Consider the following 18934-nt stretch of genomic DNA (forward strand, 5'->3'; position numbering starts at 1 on the left):
TCAAACCAGTGGGAAGATGTGACAGACACAGAGAGGGCAACCTAAATATCAGATCCTTATTTGAGTTGCACTAGTCTTCCTGCCTTGACTCAGCCGAGCATATACCCCCAGCCACATGAAACGCATGTCACCCTGTGGCTTTATAGTGTCCTGCCCACAGTTTTTAAAGAGGAAACTGAATCATAACTCAAACATGGGGTCTATGGGAAAACCTGTTAGAGGGTTGTTGTTATCATGCTTAGGACAAGGCTGCATGGACATTATTAATTCAAAATCACCCCCCTTTTTATATTACTGCGTGCACCAATTGAACAAGAAGTGCAGTTTTTGTTTGCAAAGCTTTATGGTGAAGCATTGTTTCTTCTGAAGTGCTGCTGATTCAGGTGGCTGATTCTAATAAAGAGTCTTGCAGGATGACTGGTATGAGCTTAAGTTTCTGTTTGTTTTGGAAGTAGGCTGTATCCTTAGGGCATACAGTGTTTCTTGTCTCCCCTTTGCCAAGATTATTGGGAAGACCTCACCAGAATCCTCCTCCCCAACATCAATCTGGAGAAGTGTCTCAGCATGTTTTTCTTGCATGGTATGCTCCATTTTGATGTGTGTGTGCGTGAGTGTGAGACAATCACAGTCTGACTGCAGACATAACACGTACAAGAGACAACTGTTTCAGTAGCAGTTCTCATTAGGTGTTTGTACTGCAGAAGAGAAGTTTTGTGGAGATATTGAAGCATGGTGATTGTAGTTTTCAAATTTGCTGGTAAATGCTTAAGCATACAAAGCCTTAATTGCTCTGACTTTTAAAATGCACTTCATTGAGTCCTCCACAGTGATCACTTTTTTTTTTTTTGCAGGATTTTAACTAAGTGGAGTCCCGTGTGATACATTGCTTAATACAAACTGTGTTGCAAAGTCAGATCGCGCCACCTACTGCTTGAAAGTGTTAACTACAACAAGCTGTTTCAAGGTTCATGCCAGTATTAACACTTTGTTGCATCAGAACCCAAACTGGTGATGCATTTAATACAATAATCTGTTCAAGAGATTAGATTTGTTTTTTATTTAAAAACAAACAAACAAAAACAACCCCAAAATCAAACCCCCCAAACAATACACTGCACATTCAATAAAAGCAGCAATATGGACTCGCCTACATAGAAAATCAAGTATACGCAATAAACATATTTACATATTACACAGTCATATTGCATTATGCTATACTATAACAATGTACTCATTTCTATAAGCACATTTCTATACTTTACATACACATCACAGGATAATGGAATATGTCTTACAAGTTGCTCCTCAGACTCTTTTAAGGTAGAACAGTATGATAAACACATTTGTTACCAAATAAAGACTAAAGAATTCATGTCACACTGAAAAAGAGCACTTGGGTTTCCTCCAGTTCTCTCATCACGTAGTCACTTGTTCATTAGAACAGAAGAATTCACAAACTTCTTCTCTGGATGGTGTAAATTAAGATACAATTCAAAAGGGGAATAATTAGAAATAAAGAACCACCAAACTGTGGACTCAGTCTGAAAATTGACTCAAACTGTTCGGTCATTGCAACTGTTAAAATAATTTAAAGAATATTACATAGAATAGAATAAAAGCTGCAAGATATTGCACTGTATAAACACTTGTTTTGCTATTATCACATGGTCAATAAACTAATATACAATAAGCCAACTGTACATTGAACCGAAATACCTTTGTGTTTACAGCAAACATACTATTACAGCTTAATGCTTGCCTCACCACACATTCTTTGTTCTTGAATGCAAATATGCAGCTGATCGTCTGACAACAAAACTGCTCACACCTGCTTTGTAAAAGCACTTGAGCAAGCAGTTTTTCTGGCTGCATGCGATTCTGCTGTAGTGCATTTGCAGGTATGGAAAGCAGACTGGTCTTTAGTAGTGCGGACTGTTGACAACGCAATGTTCCCAATCCCTGGCCATTTCTGTCACTGTGACCATGTCACAAACCGTCCATCATGGCCAGAAGGTCGTCCCCTTTGTTGCTGACACTGGGAGACTGATCTCCTGACTCTGTAAATTCACCCATGATCTTGGCCAACTCTGCATTGGCTTGCTGGTCCTGAAAGACAATAAAACGCACCAATCAGAGTGTTGGATGGGCCATTACAGGGATTTGAGCCTCATCACAGTAAATCTGGTTGGTCTGGCAAAGCCTCACATCTTGAATCAATTACTATACAGTCTTAAGCCCAACACTGAGATAAGTAACATTTAGCCCTCAGTGCAATAAAGGTTTTATCAGAGGCAGGAACAAATAGTCCATCAGTGGTTCGACTGGATTTCCCCCGCCCCCCCCCTGTCAGAGATAAGAAGCCTTGATTCAGTCTTTTTGAAGTTTACCTCTCTTGCTTCTTGGTTCAAAGGGGCGAGCAATAGGGCATTTGTTCGGATCTGAAATGTATCCTTTTTCACCTGCTGTTTGACGGATGCTACTTTAATAAACAGTCTAGAACCTCTATGAAAGCTGTGCTCATGGCTGTTACAATGAGTCCTATAATTCAAATAATTCCATGAAGAGTCCTGATCATGCATTGAGATTTTTCAGAACTAAGGTCTGTTTTCAGATACGTTTCATTTCACTGGAAAAGCAAGATGTTTATATATGGAGGTTAAAGTGGGAGAAGAGCAGCACCCCATCAGAGATAGAAGGGAAAGGGAAGCAGATTGTCTAAAGCATAACAAATACCAGTGTAATTTTGTAAGTTTTCCTGGTATGTAATCAGTTGTGTAGTTTCTGCAGTGACAACAACAACAAAGTTCTCATAGTGTTGAAAAGAACAACAATACTGAGATTTTTAATTTTATAGTCTACCCTTGCCCTTTGATGACAAATTGCTTTTCTGTAAATAAATATGCCAATTACACACACACACACACACACACACACACACACACACACACACACACACACACACACACACACCAAAAAATGCTGGATATGCAGCTTTCCTACACAAGTTGGCTGCGATTTAAGGTCATTTAGATTTACCTTGGTTGCTTGGATGTTTATGACTCCATATGAAAGCTCATCGGGTCTTGATATTAATGCCTCTCTGTAACAGAGTCACAGTGTTACTTCTGATTGTTTCAAAGAAAATAAAAAGTATTTTTCACATTTGGAATAGTAATGAAATCATTACATCTGATACATATGGACACTCACTCTTCTTCTTCGTCAGTAGCAAAGAGGCTAATTCGGAAGCCAGTGTCTGCGTTTCCTGGTTTCTGAACTTCTAACCCTCCCATTAACCTGGCCAGCAGGTTCAGTTCCTCTTTGGCCAGAGGGTTTGGAGCAGCGCTGACCTGTTGACACACAACGGTGTGTTAAATTTAAAAGTGAAGTTGTATGCTTTACATTTATAATCGTTTTGTGCGTTATTGAAATTGTCAGTTTTCACCTTTGTATGCTGAGCAGAATTTTTAGATGTGCCAGACATGTGAGTTTCCACTGGGCGACTTACACTGTACCTACATTTGGGTTTTGTTTTTTTTTTTAAAAAGGGAGAAAACGTGTCAACATACAATGGTGTTCAAACACTGACAATGAAACAGTCTTTCAACATTGTAAGAATGGTTTGTACAATTTTAAAGTGAAAAAGGAAACAATGCACACCAAGACATCTGTGCTCTGTTAAGTTTTGACTAGTGTCAGACCAAAATTTGGTTTTTAGGGCTTTGTGCACATACTTCACAAGGAAATGCCAGATGATGAAATTTTCAAAGCTGTGACTCACTGCTTAAGCTTTTAATGAACAATTCACAGCTTAAGCAATGGAAGCAGCTGCCTATCATTCTGAAACACATCAATTATTAGCAAAAACGGAGGGTGGGGTTTGGAAAACTAAGAGAACTTTCAGAGAGAAATTGTAGGATTACTAAAAAAAAAAAAAAAGCTGTTGTTTGAATGCAAAAGGCCTTCGGGAAGATTTAACACGAAGCTGAACTGTTCTGTTGTGCTGCAACAGCTGTGCAAACGTGACCACCATCAGAAGAAAACATTTCCTGTATCCTTACCACAAAACTAAGCATCAGACGTTTGCAAATCAACACCTAAACCAAACCTTGTGCATTGTGGAAACAAGTACTACAGACTGACATTTTTAGAGCTACATTCAGCAAAGGTATATGTGTAGAATAAAAGGATGGTGATTTTAATCAAATGCACCCCTCTCCAGCTGTGCAGGATAGGTTGAATTTGATATGTTTTAGGCTCTTGTGGTAGCCAGTGCAACTAGTAGAAAGAAGAATTAATTAATTTAAGCAAATTCTGGAAACTAAACAGTATTAGTTTAAAAAAAAAAAAAAAAGAAAAAAAAAAAAAAAAGAAAGAAAAAAGTTGATTGTAAAAAAGAAAAAAAAAAAGAAAAGAAAAATAAAGATGCCGTCCACAACAAGATAATGATCCTTAACACAATACACTACCTCAAGGGTGCTTTTGCAGTTCCTTTCATTATCCTTTATAAAGGTTAATCGGGTAATTTCTCTTTTGTGTGCTTAAAATCCCTCTCGTCCTGGCTTACTATCACAAAAAATGAAAACTGCATAAAAACAACAAGGCATGTTTATATAAGGGAAGATTCCAGCATCGTACATGTTTGTGCCCAGTTTTGTGACTCTATCACCAAAGATGTCAAAAGATCCTTCACGGAGTGCAGTGGTATAGTTCCCTCCATTATTGAACTTCAGCCTGGTGAATTCCTCACCTGTACAGCTGAACATCCTACAAAAAAATGACACACACACACGCACGCACGCACACACGCACACACACGAGAGAAATAGAGACAGGAAAGCATTTAGTACATAGTATGATAAAGAGCCTTTATTTCCTGCTTAAATGTTTCACACAGCAAATCCTTAAGAATTTTGATCCAAGCTAAACATGCACGGTATCTAAAATTAGAAGTCAAATACTTCTTGAACGAGACCTCTGTAATGCAATTAGCTACAGATAAGCTTACGTAAAATCAGATTACGGTGTCCAAGTAAGATAGCAAAGAGACAATATGCAAGACAAAGCGGCAGACATTAAAGTTCAATGAAAAGAGAAAGAGTATATTATCAAAGCCACTTATTTAGTCTTACTCATTGACAATATTCTTTAAACTTCAGACTGCCTGGGTCTGAGGGATAAAAGCTCTTTACTGTGGTACCTTATCAAGCCAGGGACTTGAGTGCCATGGGGCACAGGACCACTGGTGGGAAGAACAAAGCGGCCATTTGAATTCTGCACTTTGTCCTTGAGGAAAATAGATACCTGCCATAGAAGAAGGTACAAACACAGAGAAAGTAAACATTAACTGAACAAGCAGGAAAAAATTAGTTATACCATCTTCATAATAAAAAGTCACAAATGATGACTCACCCTTATATGCATGTCTTGAAAGAAGATAAGAAGAGTTTGTCTAATCAGCTGGAATTCACCACTGGACAAAGGCGTATACATCTAAAAATACATATTGGTATTAAAAAAAAATCTAAACTGATGAAAACATTTATTTATGCTGGCGGTACTGGCAACACAGAATTGAAATCGCTAGCTTAGATGGCTTTCTTTGTCTTAAGTGGGCCTTCATAGCTTGCTTGGTCATTTCTAACACAAGAGGTGAGTTTTGTCTTGGAGGAGAAGGCCTGAGGAGAAGTAGTGACTCTCAGTACATCACCAGCTGCAGTATAAGAGTGTTAAACCAGTTCATATGCCACGTGATTACACTCTTATTAAGAATGTCCTTGATTTTCTTTCCCCCATGAGCTTTTCTTATCTTCTTCATTTATCTTTATGTAGTTAACCAAGGGGAGCTTCTTTGCATGCTACTTTTTTTAAAACCATATACATCTTGCTGCAAACTGCAGGAAAAAAAAATCCCCACAAGCAATATAAAATATTTCTGACTATATTTTCTTGTAACAAATGTGAAGACAGCAAAGTCCCACATGTAGTACCTCTATCAGCTGTCGGTAAGTCTCATCAACCTGGCTGAGAATGCTGGGAGTATCTTTCACAAAGTCTTTGATTGCATCCATGTGGTTGAAGGACACAAGGAGGATGTCCTTAGGTCGTGGACAGAGAAGCACCTGATACTTAAAAGCCATGGTCATCAAGTCATAGAGCTATGAACAGGGACACATTCATCAACACATTGTCTTAGGCATCAGAAATAAATGCATGCTGTTGTTGAGTGATAAACAGTAGAGGGAGACATAGTATGTAAATGAATGTGCCTTATGCTTAAACACAACAAAAATGTTACATTATACACTTGATTTATATTGATTGGCATGAAGGCAAATCTAATGTAGATCCAATATGCATAATGAAAAGGCTGTGATAAAAACATCTCTGTGTGGTTTTGAAGAAATGTAACTGGTGCATGGATAGAAAGTCAATGCTTGTAATTAAAAATGCAAACAAAATATTGGGAGCACAAGAGTAAATTAAAAACACACAGGCTGTATATGAATACATGATGTCTTACCTTGTCCATACTAGCTTGATTGAGTCTCATTATGGATGCGTGGGCCAACCTGTCAAACACGGTCCGTAGGGCCTTCTTGGAATAAAGCTCCTGTGGCTTAAAAAGCTCCTCCAGGAACTTTTTGTTAAACATGGTGGTGATGATGTCATTCATAACTATTCAGACAAGCAATTAAAGCACAAAATGTTAATTAAGGTTAGACAAATGCCCTTCCCATACTATTAGCTCAGAAGCAGGCAGATTAGCGCTCTACACTCTACATTGCCGAAAACGATTTTACCCAGAGCTGAAACCCAAAGACCCTAACAAAGCAGCAGACCTATTTATCAGAAATCCTACAGCCAAAGATGTTTTTTTGGAGGGTGGGGGGAGGTTTTGCCTTTTTTTTTTTTTTACCAGTATTGCAGGAGCAATACTTACCTTAACTAAACCTTTAGGGTTTACTTAAAAAGTGCTTACATTTTAGATCACTCAAGTTTGGGAAAGTAACATTATTTTGTGGCTAACTTACTGGGGGTTCAAGGTATATGACTAATTCACTTTGGTTCATGAAGTGAAGTAATTTGTCCAGCATATGTATGCGAACGCCACCTTGGAAGCTTGAAAACTGGAGTTTTGGAATACAGACACACATAAGAAAGGTTGTTACAACCAATGAAGCAGGACATTGTTTGTCAGCTCATCCGTTATTCATTCATTATTTACGCATGGCATGGGTTCAGGCTAAGCCAAAGCAGAGCAAAAGAGCTACTAATGCATCAGCGCCTCATTGCATCTTGTAATAATACCTCTCTTTCTGTCCGCCTCTATCCAGCCAGGTATTGTGGAAACTTTATCAATCCAAAGGGAAATGGTACGTAAGTAAACAGCTGATTTTAAGACTGCCACGTGTGCTGGTGGTTAATGCTTAACATCATCTAATATCATTTTACAACAAACCAGTGATATCTTTTAAACTGACAGAGCGGCAACAATACACAATTGTTTTACAGGGCTTCCAGTCACACTCTCCTACGAAAAGACATGTCTTATTTTGACTTTCTGATTCGACAGAGACACCGACATCATCAATACAGAAACAAGTAAACGAACAACATACATGTGCACTTACTGCGGTCTAACATTAATATTTTTTCTGAACAGGATAACAATTGTGTTGCTAGCTGGAAAGCTGCTAAACTAGCTACCTTTCTTAGCTTTGTCAGCAGGGATATTCTGAGCTCGGAGACGCTGGTCTAGGATGTACAACATTTCCCCGCCGAGATTAATGAAAAGCAGCGGCAGAGTCCTTGAAGACATGATGGAATTTGAACAGCTGAATCTTTCCAGACAAAACAGCTAGCTCGAATGTTTTAGCTGGTGGGTGGTCTGTCTGTTTGGTAAAGCCGCTTCTGGTTGCCAGGCCACGAAATAAATAGCCAATCAGAGCCCTATGTAGTAAATACGTAAAAGAAAGGGGCGGGATTAGACGAGGTACAACCGCGTTGTAAATTAGGAGCTCACTGATTAGAGATAGATGGACCATTTTTCACCATGTAGTCATACATATTATATAATTATATATAATATAATGCAAACCAGTGGTTTCATGGCAAGTCTAAGCATTCTAACCAGTACAATTCGACTTATATGACAATTATAACGATATTATAATTCATAAGGAAGATCAACCTTTTACTCAGCTGCTCACAACTGATTTACGATAATACCCAACAATCTTTTCTAGAAGCTTTCTTGGACGTTTTTAGTTGCATAACTCTTACGTTGAGAAATAAATGATATAAGGTGAGCCATCAAATTTCAAAAAGTTGTTCAAAAAATGTGATGCCTGTTGAAAATGCACTTTATTTACAATAATACACAATTGCTCTTGCAAGTTAGGGCCAAAGATTTAATACACACATAAATGCATACTTCATTAAATGCTTTTTTTGGTTTGCATGAAAGCTCCATGGGTAAACAAGTTACTTCCACAATAGCTGAGCATCATGAAAAACTCTTGTTACTGTGAAATCTCTCCATTCCTGATGCGGATTTCTCTTGCCATCCTGCACATTTCACAATGTCCACAGAAGAAGATCATCAAGGCGTCGTTGCATATTGTTCCCTGTGGTTAAAAGATTGCATAAATTACAGAAATGTTGCAGATTTCTCAATTGTGGGAAACGCACAAAATTTCCCATGTTTGCAAAATCTGTGTCTTTCATAAAAGCAAGACTGAAACAGACTATCATACGTGCAATACTTACAACCTAAAGACTAATTGCATAAGGTACGGTATTCTGAAGTTTGGATTTTATAATAACTGCATTGAGTTGCATGGGTAACATACCTGAATACCATAGGTTAATCTCATGTGAGTCCTCATGGCTGTTAAGCCTCCAGGCACGCAACCCAAACAGCAGTTTTCACCATACTTATTTGCTGTGTAGCAGCTCAGTGCCAGTGGACAAAAACAACCGACGGCACCTAAACAACACGAGTACATTTATGAATGTCTAAAACGAACAAAACAAAGTGTGCATGCACAAATGATGTGCCTTGTACTTACAGACCAAACAGTCACTGCAGCAGGCACACAAGCCTGTGCTCCACTCTCCTGTTTGAACATTAGTCCCATAGCCGCCAGCACCTGGTTGATGGGTGACCACTGGGTTTGACATTTGGATTACTTGGTCTGTTTATTTGCTCTGTGGTTTAAGTACCTAGTCAAAAACATATTAGAGAGCATTAGATATTTGCACACTAATTAACATCACATATTTACAGAAAACCCTCCTCAACACAGCATGCAACAGTTTACTCTGTCATTTGAGGTAAATCAAATTATGATTTAAAAAATACTTTTTGGACTTTCCCTGTAAAATATATATTTCTAAATAAAACATTGTTGCAGGAATACGTTAGTGTAACATGGACTATTTTCACAATATCGTATGAAAGAGAGTCATGTATGTGGTTTTTAACCCAAAGAACAAATGAAAGCCCATGTTATCTTGTATCAAGGCAGCCATAACGGAAAGGCCAACTTTTAACTATAACATGCGCACGAATTGCAAATATAATTTTTATGTTTAATTTAAGAATATTTAACTTTTAAGTTTATCTGCTGCGAAAGGAAAAAATGGTGTCACTTACCAGAAGAGTGTGAGAGTATGAGCTCCACCTGCTCAAAATGACAAGTTGCACACCACACAGGAAATTGTGACGAGCTTGAGCTGTGAAACGCTGGTTTGGCAACAGCCTGCACTTTCTGGGGACGACAAAGATCTGTGGTGATTCACTGGCAAAAAATCAGTCCATTAACAGGAATTGCTTCTTTTTTTTTAGTCTGATAAAGTGTACAACCTCAAATCACAAGGTCACAAGCACATGTATGTGACTGAGAGTTTAAAGTTTTTCTGATCTCATGACAGATCAGTAGACTTCAGGGAAGCCATGCAGTTAGAATTGTTAAGGTCACACTTTCATATGACATCCACAAATGCAACACGTTCTTGTCTTGAGGTTTTAATCTATTAGAACACTATATCACTAGTGCAGTATGCAAAAGAAGGGATGGATTTACTCAGGATTTGAATAAGCACAAAACTATACGAAACTAAAGCCTTCTTTTCATATTAATGTATAATGTAAAAATAGCTTTTAATGAAAATGTCGGTCTTGTTATACCCTATATGAGAATTAAATTAACCTTGCCTCGTGATGTTGTACATTTAAATCCGATGCTTTAGCAACATCACCAATTTTTACCAATATAACACTATGCCAGGAATGTCAGGAATTCTTAATTAGATTTTTTTAACAATTTCTCTCTAACTTGAATTAACTTACTGTACATTTAAACAACACTCAAAAAGATAAATGATACTGCATTCTACCAACAAGCATTTTATGACCCTAAACATAGTTGGATTAAGTCAATCTCATGTTTCCACAAAGCCTGAATACTGCTTCAACAGTACTCTTCCAGGAAGAAGTCCTTATCTGATATGCCTCAACTTGGTACAAATGAGGTGAACTGCCACTGACAGCTGATTAACAAAACATAAAAACAAAAACAAAACACACACCGGTGCTGATATGAAGCCATAATAACGCACAGAGTCGATCTAGTGATAATATTTTAGCGCTAGTTTTTTGCCATGGTGGTTTAACACAGAGTATCCTCTCAGATAAAATGGAGAATTTGCAGTGTAGGTTTATTTCTAATTAGCATATTAATACTATACTTGAGTTTCTGGCTTCCTGGTTTTCTAAAATGAGATCTTAAATTAATACATCTAGAAGTCATGCTTTAGTTCAATTACAATTTGGAGGATTATTCCAACCCAGCTTTCTCAGATATTTTATTCTTATTAATCTTTGACATCTCCAGACAGTTCTGGTATCAGAATGACAACAATAGAAAGTAAAATCGTGTGACGGCAGCATGGGAAAACCATTTATTTATCTACATGATACATCACTACATCTGAAGGTGTACAGATTGTGGCTTTTGTCTCATTAGATCTCAGCTGCATTTGTCTTTGCTGACTCCGTGTCTGTGGAGCCTGAACTCTGCTTTATCTTCAGCCTCTGCTCTGCTTTTTGCTTTTGCACTGCTTTGAAGACCTGAGATGACACACACAGACACACAAACACATATGACCAAGTGTTAGTGGGGGGCATAAAATAACACCTTTAATGTATAGAGAAGAGTTTCCAGAAGGCTTGAGTAATGCCCTAGATGCTCTATATGCTACACTTCCATTACACTTGTGTGTAATGGAAAGTTTTAAGTTTTTCCCAACAGATATGAGTATACATTAATGTGCAGAGATGATGTAGACTTAATAAATAACAGCTTCATTTATTTGCTACCTTAATGCAGAATTCTTTCTTGGCCATCCAGCGACGGGTGGCCCGTCTGTAGTACTCTGGGGGGAAGGTGTATGTGATGCCCAGCTGCTCACACACTTTCTCAAAGGCATCGTAGCGAATCAACCGAAGGTGTTTCAAAATCTTTTTCCTTCGGTCAATGGCCATAAGCATTCGCCTCTTGTTTGCTTTATCCTAGCATCAAACAACACAGAATATCGAAAGTAAATACAAACAGAGCAACATGCGCTAGAAATCAGGACACCTACTGAGGAACAGCTGCTTCGTCATGCCACATAAAAACAGTTGTTAATTTTAATAAAATTGTTTAGGCTATGATGTAACACGGAAACTTCCGACCTTGGCCATGCTACGCATCTTTTTATTTAATGTGGGGGAGTACACAGGATATCCTGTAGCACATGCAGGCCTCACAAAAGCAGAGAGGAAATGTGGAGAGACGTATTCATACATGAAACTTCCAGTGGTGAGAGTCAAGTGCTCTACATGTGTTACGTCATTTTAATCTGTCAACCTGCTGATTAATTTAAATGCATTTTATTCTCACCTTATGATGTTTTTGCAAATGTTCCTGGTAGTTTCGGATTCTAGCAGTCAATATAGCCACTGAGGAGAGAAAGAACAGGAGAATTTCAACATCGCATAATAAATAAAAGTTGTATCCCGTGTTTTTTTCAGTGAAGAAACTATGTGCAACATAATGAAAAATATAGCACCTCACCTTGTACTTCCTCTGAGCTTCGGTCACTCTCATCTCTCTGGACCTTTGCAATTAGCTGTTCTTGTTTTAGCTGTAGCTTTTCTTTCTGAAGATGAGATTATTATTATTAGTTATTAATGCTGAACTACTTGTTTATGCCTCTGCTTTCCCACAAGAGGGCCAAACAATGTACATAAAAAAGACAAACTTACATGACTAGCCAACTCCAGTGAAAGAAGCCTTTTGACAAGATCATCAGTTCTGTTAGCAGAAAATACAATAGTGTTAGAAGAGTAGACCAATCACTATGTGCGTCCACTTTTATAAAATAATTAATAGAAAGTCTGAATTTTAATCATTTTGTATATGTTTACGTTTGAGCAAGGGGAACAGCTGCATAATCCATCTTCAGCATTGTTGGAGGAAGATCGTTGAGTTGGCTCTCAGGTCCTGGAGGAAAAATACTTTTGTGATTTTTCTTTCTTTAACTTATGTACACATTTATAAATGCTCACATGCGCACACTATGGTGATGAGAGTTCCTCTTAAATACCTGTCTTCTTCTTCTTTGCAGCCCGGGCATAGTGTCTCACTGGCTGTGGAACAGCAAAGCTTCCTGCAACTGAGAAATCAGATGCATCACTGCAAACATTCACGTTTAGTAGATTCAAAATGTTACTTTCAGTTGTTATTCACAAGAGATCACCACAGCAGGTAGCTCCACGTGTTTGGTTTGGCCGGATTCTCTCATGATGTAACCCCGAAAGGATTTGTGCCTCCCTCCAGGGATCTAATTCTCCCTCAAGGGATCGAATTGGGGATTGTTCACTTGTCTGGCAAATGTGTAAAACACTACACTACAGAGCCACTGCTTAGGAGATTAAACTCATTTTGAAAGTAGAAGGGAACAAGGGAATCGTTGCTTTGCTAATGATTTATTTTATTAAAAAAGGCCTCAATTTCCTCAGCTGAGGTCAGTATTCATGATTCCAAAATCAGAATCAGAATACTTTATTGATCCCTGGGGGAAATTATTTTTTGTTACAGTGCTCCATTTTAAACCAACATTAAGACAAGACAGACAATACACTAACTAAGAATAGTACAATATATACATATATATACATACATACATAAGTCACTCATAAATAAATAGTTGGAAAAGAAACATGTGTAGTTGTAGCAGCAAACAGTGTGTTAAGTGGATGCGTTGTACAGGGAGATGGCCACAGGCAGGAATGATTTCCTGTGTCGTTCAGTGGTGCTTTTCGGTAATCTCAGTCTCTCACTGAACGAGCTCCTGTGACTGACCAGCATGTCATGGAGTGGGTGGGAGGTGTTATCCAACATTGTCTTTATCTTGGACAGCATCCGCCTCTCCGACACCACCTTGAGGGAGTCCAGCTCCATCCCCACAACATTGCTGGCCTTACGGATTAGTTTATTAAGTCTGTTGGCATCTGCGACCCTCAGCCTGCTCCCCCAGCATGCAACAGCATAGAGGATCGCACTGGCCACAACAGACTCATAGAAAATCCTCAGCATTTTCTGGCAGATGTTGAAGGACCTCAGTCGCCTCAAAAAATAGAGACGACTCTGGCCCTTCCTGTAAAGTGCTGTGGTGTTTTTAGCCCAGTCCAGTTTATTGTCAATGTGTACTCCAAGGTATTTATAGTCCTCCACAATGTCAACACTGACCCCCTGAATTGAAACAGGGGTCAAGTGTTTCCTGGTCTTCCTGAAGTCCACGATCAGTTCCTTGGTCTTTGGAAGACACTCAAAACACTCGCATCTATGGGGAAGTTCCGGGGCAGAAACCACTGCTGCTAATCTTGCTGATCGCTCAAAAACCTTTGGGGTCAGCATCATAAGCACATAATAAAAATAGTCAAGTGTGATTCCTGTTGCTCCTTCTCGAGGTGAATGATTTACTGTAATCGACGGAACTATGAATTCTGCGCTCTACCAGAAAATCCCGTAAGAGAATGTCCAGCAATCATTTTGTACCCTGAAGCTCAAGCGCACTTGGCTTATGCAACAGGACAATGATCAAAAACAAGCCAGCAGGTCCTCTGAATGGCTTTAAAACAACAACAGAAAAGACAAAAAACAAAACAAAAAAAACCCCCAAAACAAAGCAAACAACAGAAAATTAAAAATACAATGACAGTTTTGGAGTGGTTTATTCAAAGTCCAGACTTAAATCTGATAGAAATGCTTTGACATGACCTTTCATGTCATTGTGACTAAAAGAATTCCACAAAGAGTGAGCCAAAAATTCCTCCACAATGATGTGAAGGACTCATTGCCACTTATTGCAAATGAATGACTGCCAAAGGTAACACAGTGTTCTTAGATTTAGATGAATTAATTTTCCACATAGGTTGAGGTAGGTTTTGGGTAACTTTTTTTCTCTTAATAAATGAAATCACTAAAAAAAAAAAAAGAAAAAAAAAAAGCGCCTTTTCTATTTACTTGGGTTCTCATCTTCTATTGAAGTTTGTTTGATGATCTGAAATATGAGTGTGACAAATAAGCCCAAAGACACAGCAAGAGCGTAAGAGAGCTGTATGAAAAACAACAAAGCCTGAAAGTTACTTATAATCTCTAACATTTATTTGTGAATAAGCTATTTTAAATTATGAGGAGTATTGTCCCTCTAAATATTATCCCGAAATACTCTAAGATCTTCCTTCCTATAAGCATGAATGGAAATGATTCAAAAACACACCAGGTAATAGGGTAGCATAAGCAGACCCCTAAGTTCTGGGATAACTTGACTATCCTATTTGTAGAGAAACACCTCTCTGGGATAATACATAATAAAAACATTTCTGCTGCAAGCTGAGTTGTCAGAAAATCATTGATTTATTGTAACAAAACAAAAAAAAATACGTAAATGAAATCTACAGGATGATGAAACGACTCATGAAGCTTAATTTGCGTGACTGATGGAGAAACTTGTAGAGTAAAGCTAAGATAATCTTTCTAAAACGGTTGTCAAACACTCACCCTAAAACGCAACTATGTACATATCAGATGGCGATAAGAGCAGTGGTTTTCAATATCAAAACAGCAAATGATGTCACTTCCTCTCTAATGTTATGCGACAGTTCAGCCCTCCTTCAAAAATCCACCAACGTGTGCAACTAATATTGCAATCCACTGAAGGAAACTCATCAGGAAAGAGCTTTTCACCGAGTTTTCACCTGGCAGTAATCTTTGCTGTTGAGAATAGTTTAATAGAAATTCTCTGTACCTTATTTTAAAGTTATCAACAGCAGAAACCAAAGTAAAAAATTTCAAGGTAGCATACATTTTTCTTGAGACACTGCTGGTGATTTCAATTCTGATAGACTGCAGTGTACAGCGTACAAACCTTGGGTTAAAAAGTATTTATTTGCTGTATTAGTCATAGCACTGTAGAGAGAAGCGGCCTGCAAGCCAAACAGCTCTTATTCATGCCTGTCACTGAAGGGCTGGCAAACCTGTGACTGTCAGTGCATAGGCTGCAACAGTGAGAAAAAAAAGAAAGAAAAAAAAGCTGTCATATTCTAGTAGACTTGAGGGGGGAAATGAAAGAAAAGCTTCTGTAGATGCTCCAGATATTATGATAAGAAAGCAAGATATTGCATCAGATTAAGCAGCAAAGAAGTGCAGAAGGGGAGATAACCACAAAAACATTTAGGGGAGAAAAGTTTCAAGTAGCTAAAGCACTACACTGTTACCTAGTCCTCTTTTAGAGGCTTCGTGTCAAAAATATTTCTGATATTCTTTTTGTTTGTTTCACACCCTGTGTGTGCAACAACCCTCTGATTAGCAGGCATCAGTTTTGCACACGGAGGTGTGTGAAAAGAGCTGTGAGAGGCTCTTCAAAGTCCCTCTATCTGAGAGTTGACAAGCTATCCTGTCTACTTAGAAATTACACACAAATCAACCCCCCCAAAAAGCAAAACTCAGATGTCCCAGTTTTCCACACAGCATGCATTTATTGATCTGTGTGGGAGCTGAGACTGTGTGAAAAGTATGAAAAGAGAATCAAGACTCCACATGAAGATGTAACCCGGTTTGTGCACACCAGGAGATCCTTGCGCACTTTAATATTTTTAGACTGTCGTATGCACAGAAAGTTTTTGGAAGGGAAAATGAGCAAATCTGCAACAAAGGAAGCAGGACTTAAAACAACAGCCAATTCAGACTGTGAAACTGCCCTGTGTTTACACTGCTTGGTTTTGCGTGTGGCATCATCTCCTACCTGAAAAAAAAAATATCAGCCACACATAGTTGTACACATTTGAAACTCTACAAATCTGTAAGAATCTATGAGAAATCCCACACTTGGCATTTTTCATAGACTCAACAAAAGAAATATGAACATATGGGTTTTTGTGAAAGACTGTTTTCAATGACAAGTAGCTGAGCAGCTGACGAAACACCTGCCAGTAACTTCACACTGTCTTGGTGGTGTGGAGAGAACTGTGTGATAGAAAAATGAATTGCGTAGGGAGGCTGTGCAAAGCCGATTACTACACTTTGGAGTACGTTATGATGAAAATCGTTTCAGACGTCAAGTATGCGGTCTTTCCGCTTATCAGGGTAACATGTAGCTCCGCCAACAGTGCCGCCTGCCGTTCGTGTTAGTTACTTCCCAAGAAGACCTAGCGAAATTACGAACTGCTCACAGAAACACATGTTTTGACTGATATTTACCCACAAGAAAGTTTTGTCTTCCTCACACTTACCACTTCTCACGTTTGGTCCTGACAGTAAACTCGACCTGTTCGTCCACGGTTTGACTGATGCAGCACAACAGAGAGCTGCCGAGCTTTCCCGCAAAACACTAGCTTGGACCTTGAGAACTGCCCTCAGGCCTATGTTTGTGAACATGGCTCACAGTATAGATAACAAGGACGGAGAATAAACTGTCTAAAACTGCTGAAAAATTCGTCCAATAATCACACTCGACCCCTACATGAGGATCGCCATTTTGGTTAGACTAAACTAGCCGAGTAGCGATTGCGAGATGCTGTACTAGGCTAAAATAACAATCCCAGAGCACGTCGATAAAAACGAGCGTAAAACGACTTTTGGAATCTTTCATCGTTACATTTCATTATTATTATTATTTTCAGTGACAATTGTTTGGTTTAATAATTGAAGCAGTCACAGTTAATGAGAAGTGCCCCCTCCCAATATTATTACTGTTACTTTTAAATAAAAAGCAGTAAAAAGAGCACTGATGGTAATAAACTGTCAATTTATAACTGCTGACATACAATGCTGTGCAAACCTCCTAAAATACTACCCGTTTCTTTGCTGGGAAAAGGGGAAATTGGTGTATTGAAATGGGGAAATACAATATATAAGACAAAAACAGAGTTTGTACAATGCTAAATTATTTGGTATGACCACATTCTTCAACATAACCAGGACTCTCTTGGGCAAACTTTCTTGTAGTTTGAAGTATTCTTCAGGAATAACTTTCCTGGCTTCCAGAAGGATATTCAAATGTTCTCTGGATGTTGACTGCCTTTTCTTTCATTCTCTGTCAAGATGATCCCACACTGATTCAATAATGTTGAGATGTGGACTCTGGAGAGATCAATCCAGGACGCATGATGATCCATTTTGTGTTTAATTTCTATGCAGGTATGCTTTTTATTGCATTTTCCAGTGTGTTTGGGATCACTGTCATACTGAAAAATGAAGCTTTGCTAATTTGACACTTTCCAGAGTCGTGTGGTGGATCAAAATCTGATGGTACATTTCTGCCACTAATTCGTACAAGAAATGCAGCTCTGAACCTGGACACAGCTTCCATTTTCTCTATTCTGACCTCCTATTAAAGATTCTTTGAACCTGAAATTTTTACATTTGGATTCACCGCTTTACAAGATCAATTTCCACTGATTTTTCAGTCCAGTTCTTGTATAATTCAACTTAACATTACTTTTGTAATATAACTTTTCTCCCCTTTTCTCCCTATATCCCAGAGAGACTCGAGAAATATGTCCAGTCTTTGTGAGTTCCCCCTTCCCCTATTTCTTAAGAACATGACTTTCAGATGCTGGTTGTCTGCTGTAGATAATTTTTAGGCCTGACCCTTCTTCTTTTTGTCCTCCACTAGTCAAGTGTCTTCTGATTTCTTTTAAAGCTGACACTGATATGCCAAGTTTTCATCCAGTAATTCTTTGAGAATCATCATGTTGGTGCAAAAATATTATTTTATGCCTGCCAAACTGTTCTCTTTGACAATTTTCATATATTTAACTAAACAAAACTAAAGTCAAACAAATTATATGTTTTGCAACAAATTACTGCTAGAAAGAACGTACTGGTTTAAAATTGGTTCTCTGTTAAGTTGTCTGTTACAGATGATTACTGTTACTAATTATCCTTTATACAGCTTTTATAAATGGATCTATAAATCAGTTTATGTGACATTTCTGAGTTTTCCAGCAAATTTGTCCTGCTAATCTCAGATTAGTGTGCTATTTTAAATAATATCTATATTTAGCATTAAAATATTAAAAAAGTACTTATAATTTTATTGAAAACACTTTTAAGGTGTAAAACATTCAATCAGAGAATTCACATGTAATCCACAAAAATATAATCTCAACAATATAGTTTAACCTCCTAAGACCCAAACTCTTCCACGGCATGCATTTTTAGTTTGTCTTTGATATTTGGGCATATTGGGGCCCGATGAATGTAAAAACAAAGAATTTTTTCCCCCTTATTTTTGTTTTTAAGAAAAATAAGAGCCACATGAGGATATTCGTTTAAAATTTTGATAGAACAGTAGCAGTATAATGTCATCATAAGTG

The 18934-nt window shown here is 38.1% G+C and overlaps 3 protein-coding genes across 4 annotated transcripts; all 3 read right to left on the minus strand.

Annotated features, from left to right (window-relative positions):
- Nucleotides 1-1945: 1945 nt before the first annotated feature.
- oscp1b (organic solute carrier partner 1b) lies at nucleotides 1946-7822 on the minus strand. Of its 2 annotated transcripts, XM_085366383.1 has the most exons (11): nucleotides 7711-7822; nucleotides 7312-7353; nucleotides 6524-6678; nucleotides 5991-6158; nucleotides 5413-5493; nucleotides 5201-5304; nucleotides 4639-4767; nucleotides 3446-3515; nucleotides 3211-3350; nucleotides 3037-3100; nucleotides 1946-2106 (listed from the first exon to the last, which is right to left on the minus strand). In XM_085366383.1, exons 1-11 carry the CDS (start codon nucleotides 7820-7822, stop codon nucleotides 1987-1989), a joined length of 1185 nt encoding a protein of 394 aa, XP_085222509.1. In that variant the 3' UTR covers nucleotides 1946-1986. The 2 variants fall into 2 exon arrangements, with proteins under 2 accessions (XP_085222509.1, XP_085222510.1); XM_085366384.1 differs by lacking the exon at nucleotides 7312-7353.
- Nucleotides 7823-8355: 533 nt separating this feature from the next.
- On the minus strand, nucleotides 8356-10067 carry LOC146622741 (cornifelin homolog). Its single transcript, XM_085366391.1, has 4 exons — nucleotides 9662-10067; nucleotides 9075-9228; nucleotides 8856-8992; nucleotides 8356-8630 (listed from the first exon to the last, which is right to left on the minus strand). The coding sequence occupies exons 2-4, from the start codon at nucleotides 9184-9186 to the stop codon at nucleotides 8526-8528; spliced, it is 354 nt and encodes a 117-aa protein (XP_085222517.1). The 5' UTR covers nucleotides 9187-9228; nucleotides 9662-10067; the 3' UTR covers nucleotides 8356-8525.
- Nucleotides 10068-10186: 119 nt separating this feature from the next.
- mrps15 (mitochondrial ribosomal protein S15) lies at nucleotides 10187-17082 on the minus strand. The gene is made up of 8 exons (XM_085366385.1): nucleotides 16847-17082; nucleotides 12658-12726; nucleotides 12479-12554; nucleotides 12317-12365; nucleotides 12126-12210; nucleotides 11952-12010; nucleotides 11387-11578; nucleotides 10187-11137 (listed from the first exon to the last, which is right to left on the minus strand). The coding sequence occupies exons 1-8, from the start codon at nucleotides 16989-16991 to the stop codon at nucleotides 11030-11032; spliced, it is 783 nt and encodes a 260-aa protein (XP_085222511.1). The 5' UTR covers nucleotides 16992-17082; the 3' UTR covers nucleotides 10187-11029.
- Nucleotides 17083-18934: the final 1852 nt, after the last annotated feature.

Source organism: Diplotaxodon limnothrissa, linkage group LG11 (assembly GCF_057381915.1).
Source record: "Diplotaxodon limnothrissa isolate DT_005_m linkage group LG11, D_limnothrissa_male_GT1.1, whole genome shotgun sequence".
Classification (NCBI taxonomy): Eukaryota; Metazoa; Chordata; class Actinopteri; order Cichliformes; family Cichlidae; genus Diplotaxodon; species Diplotaxodon limnothrissa.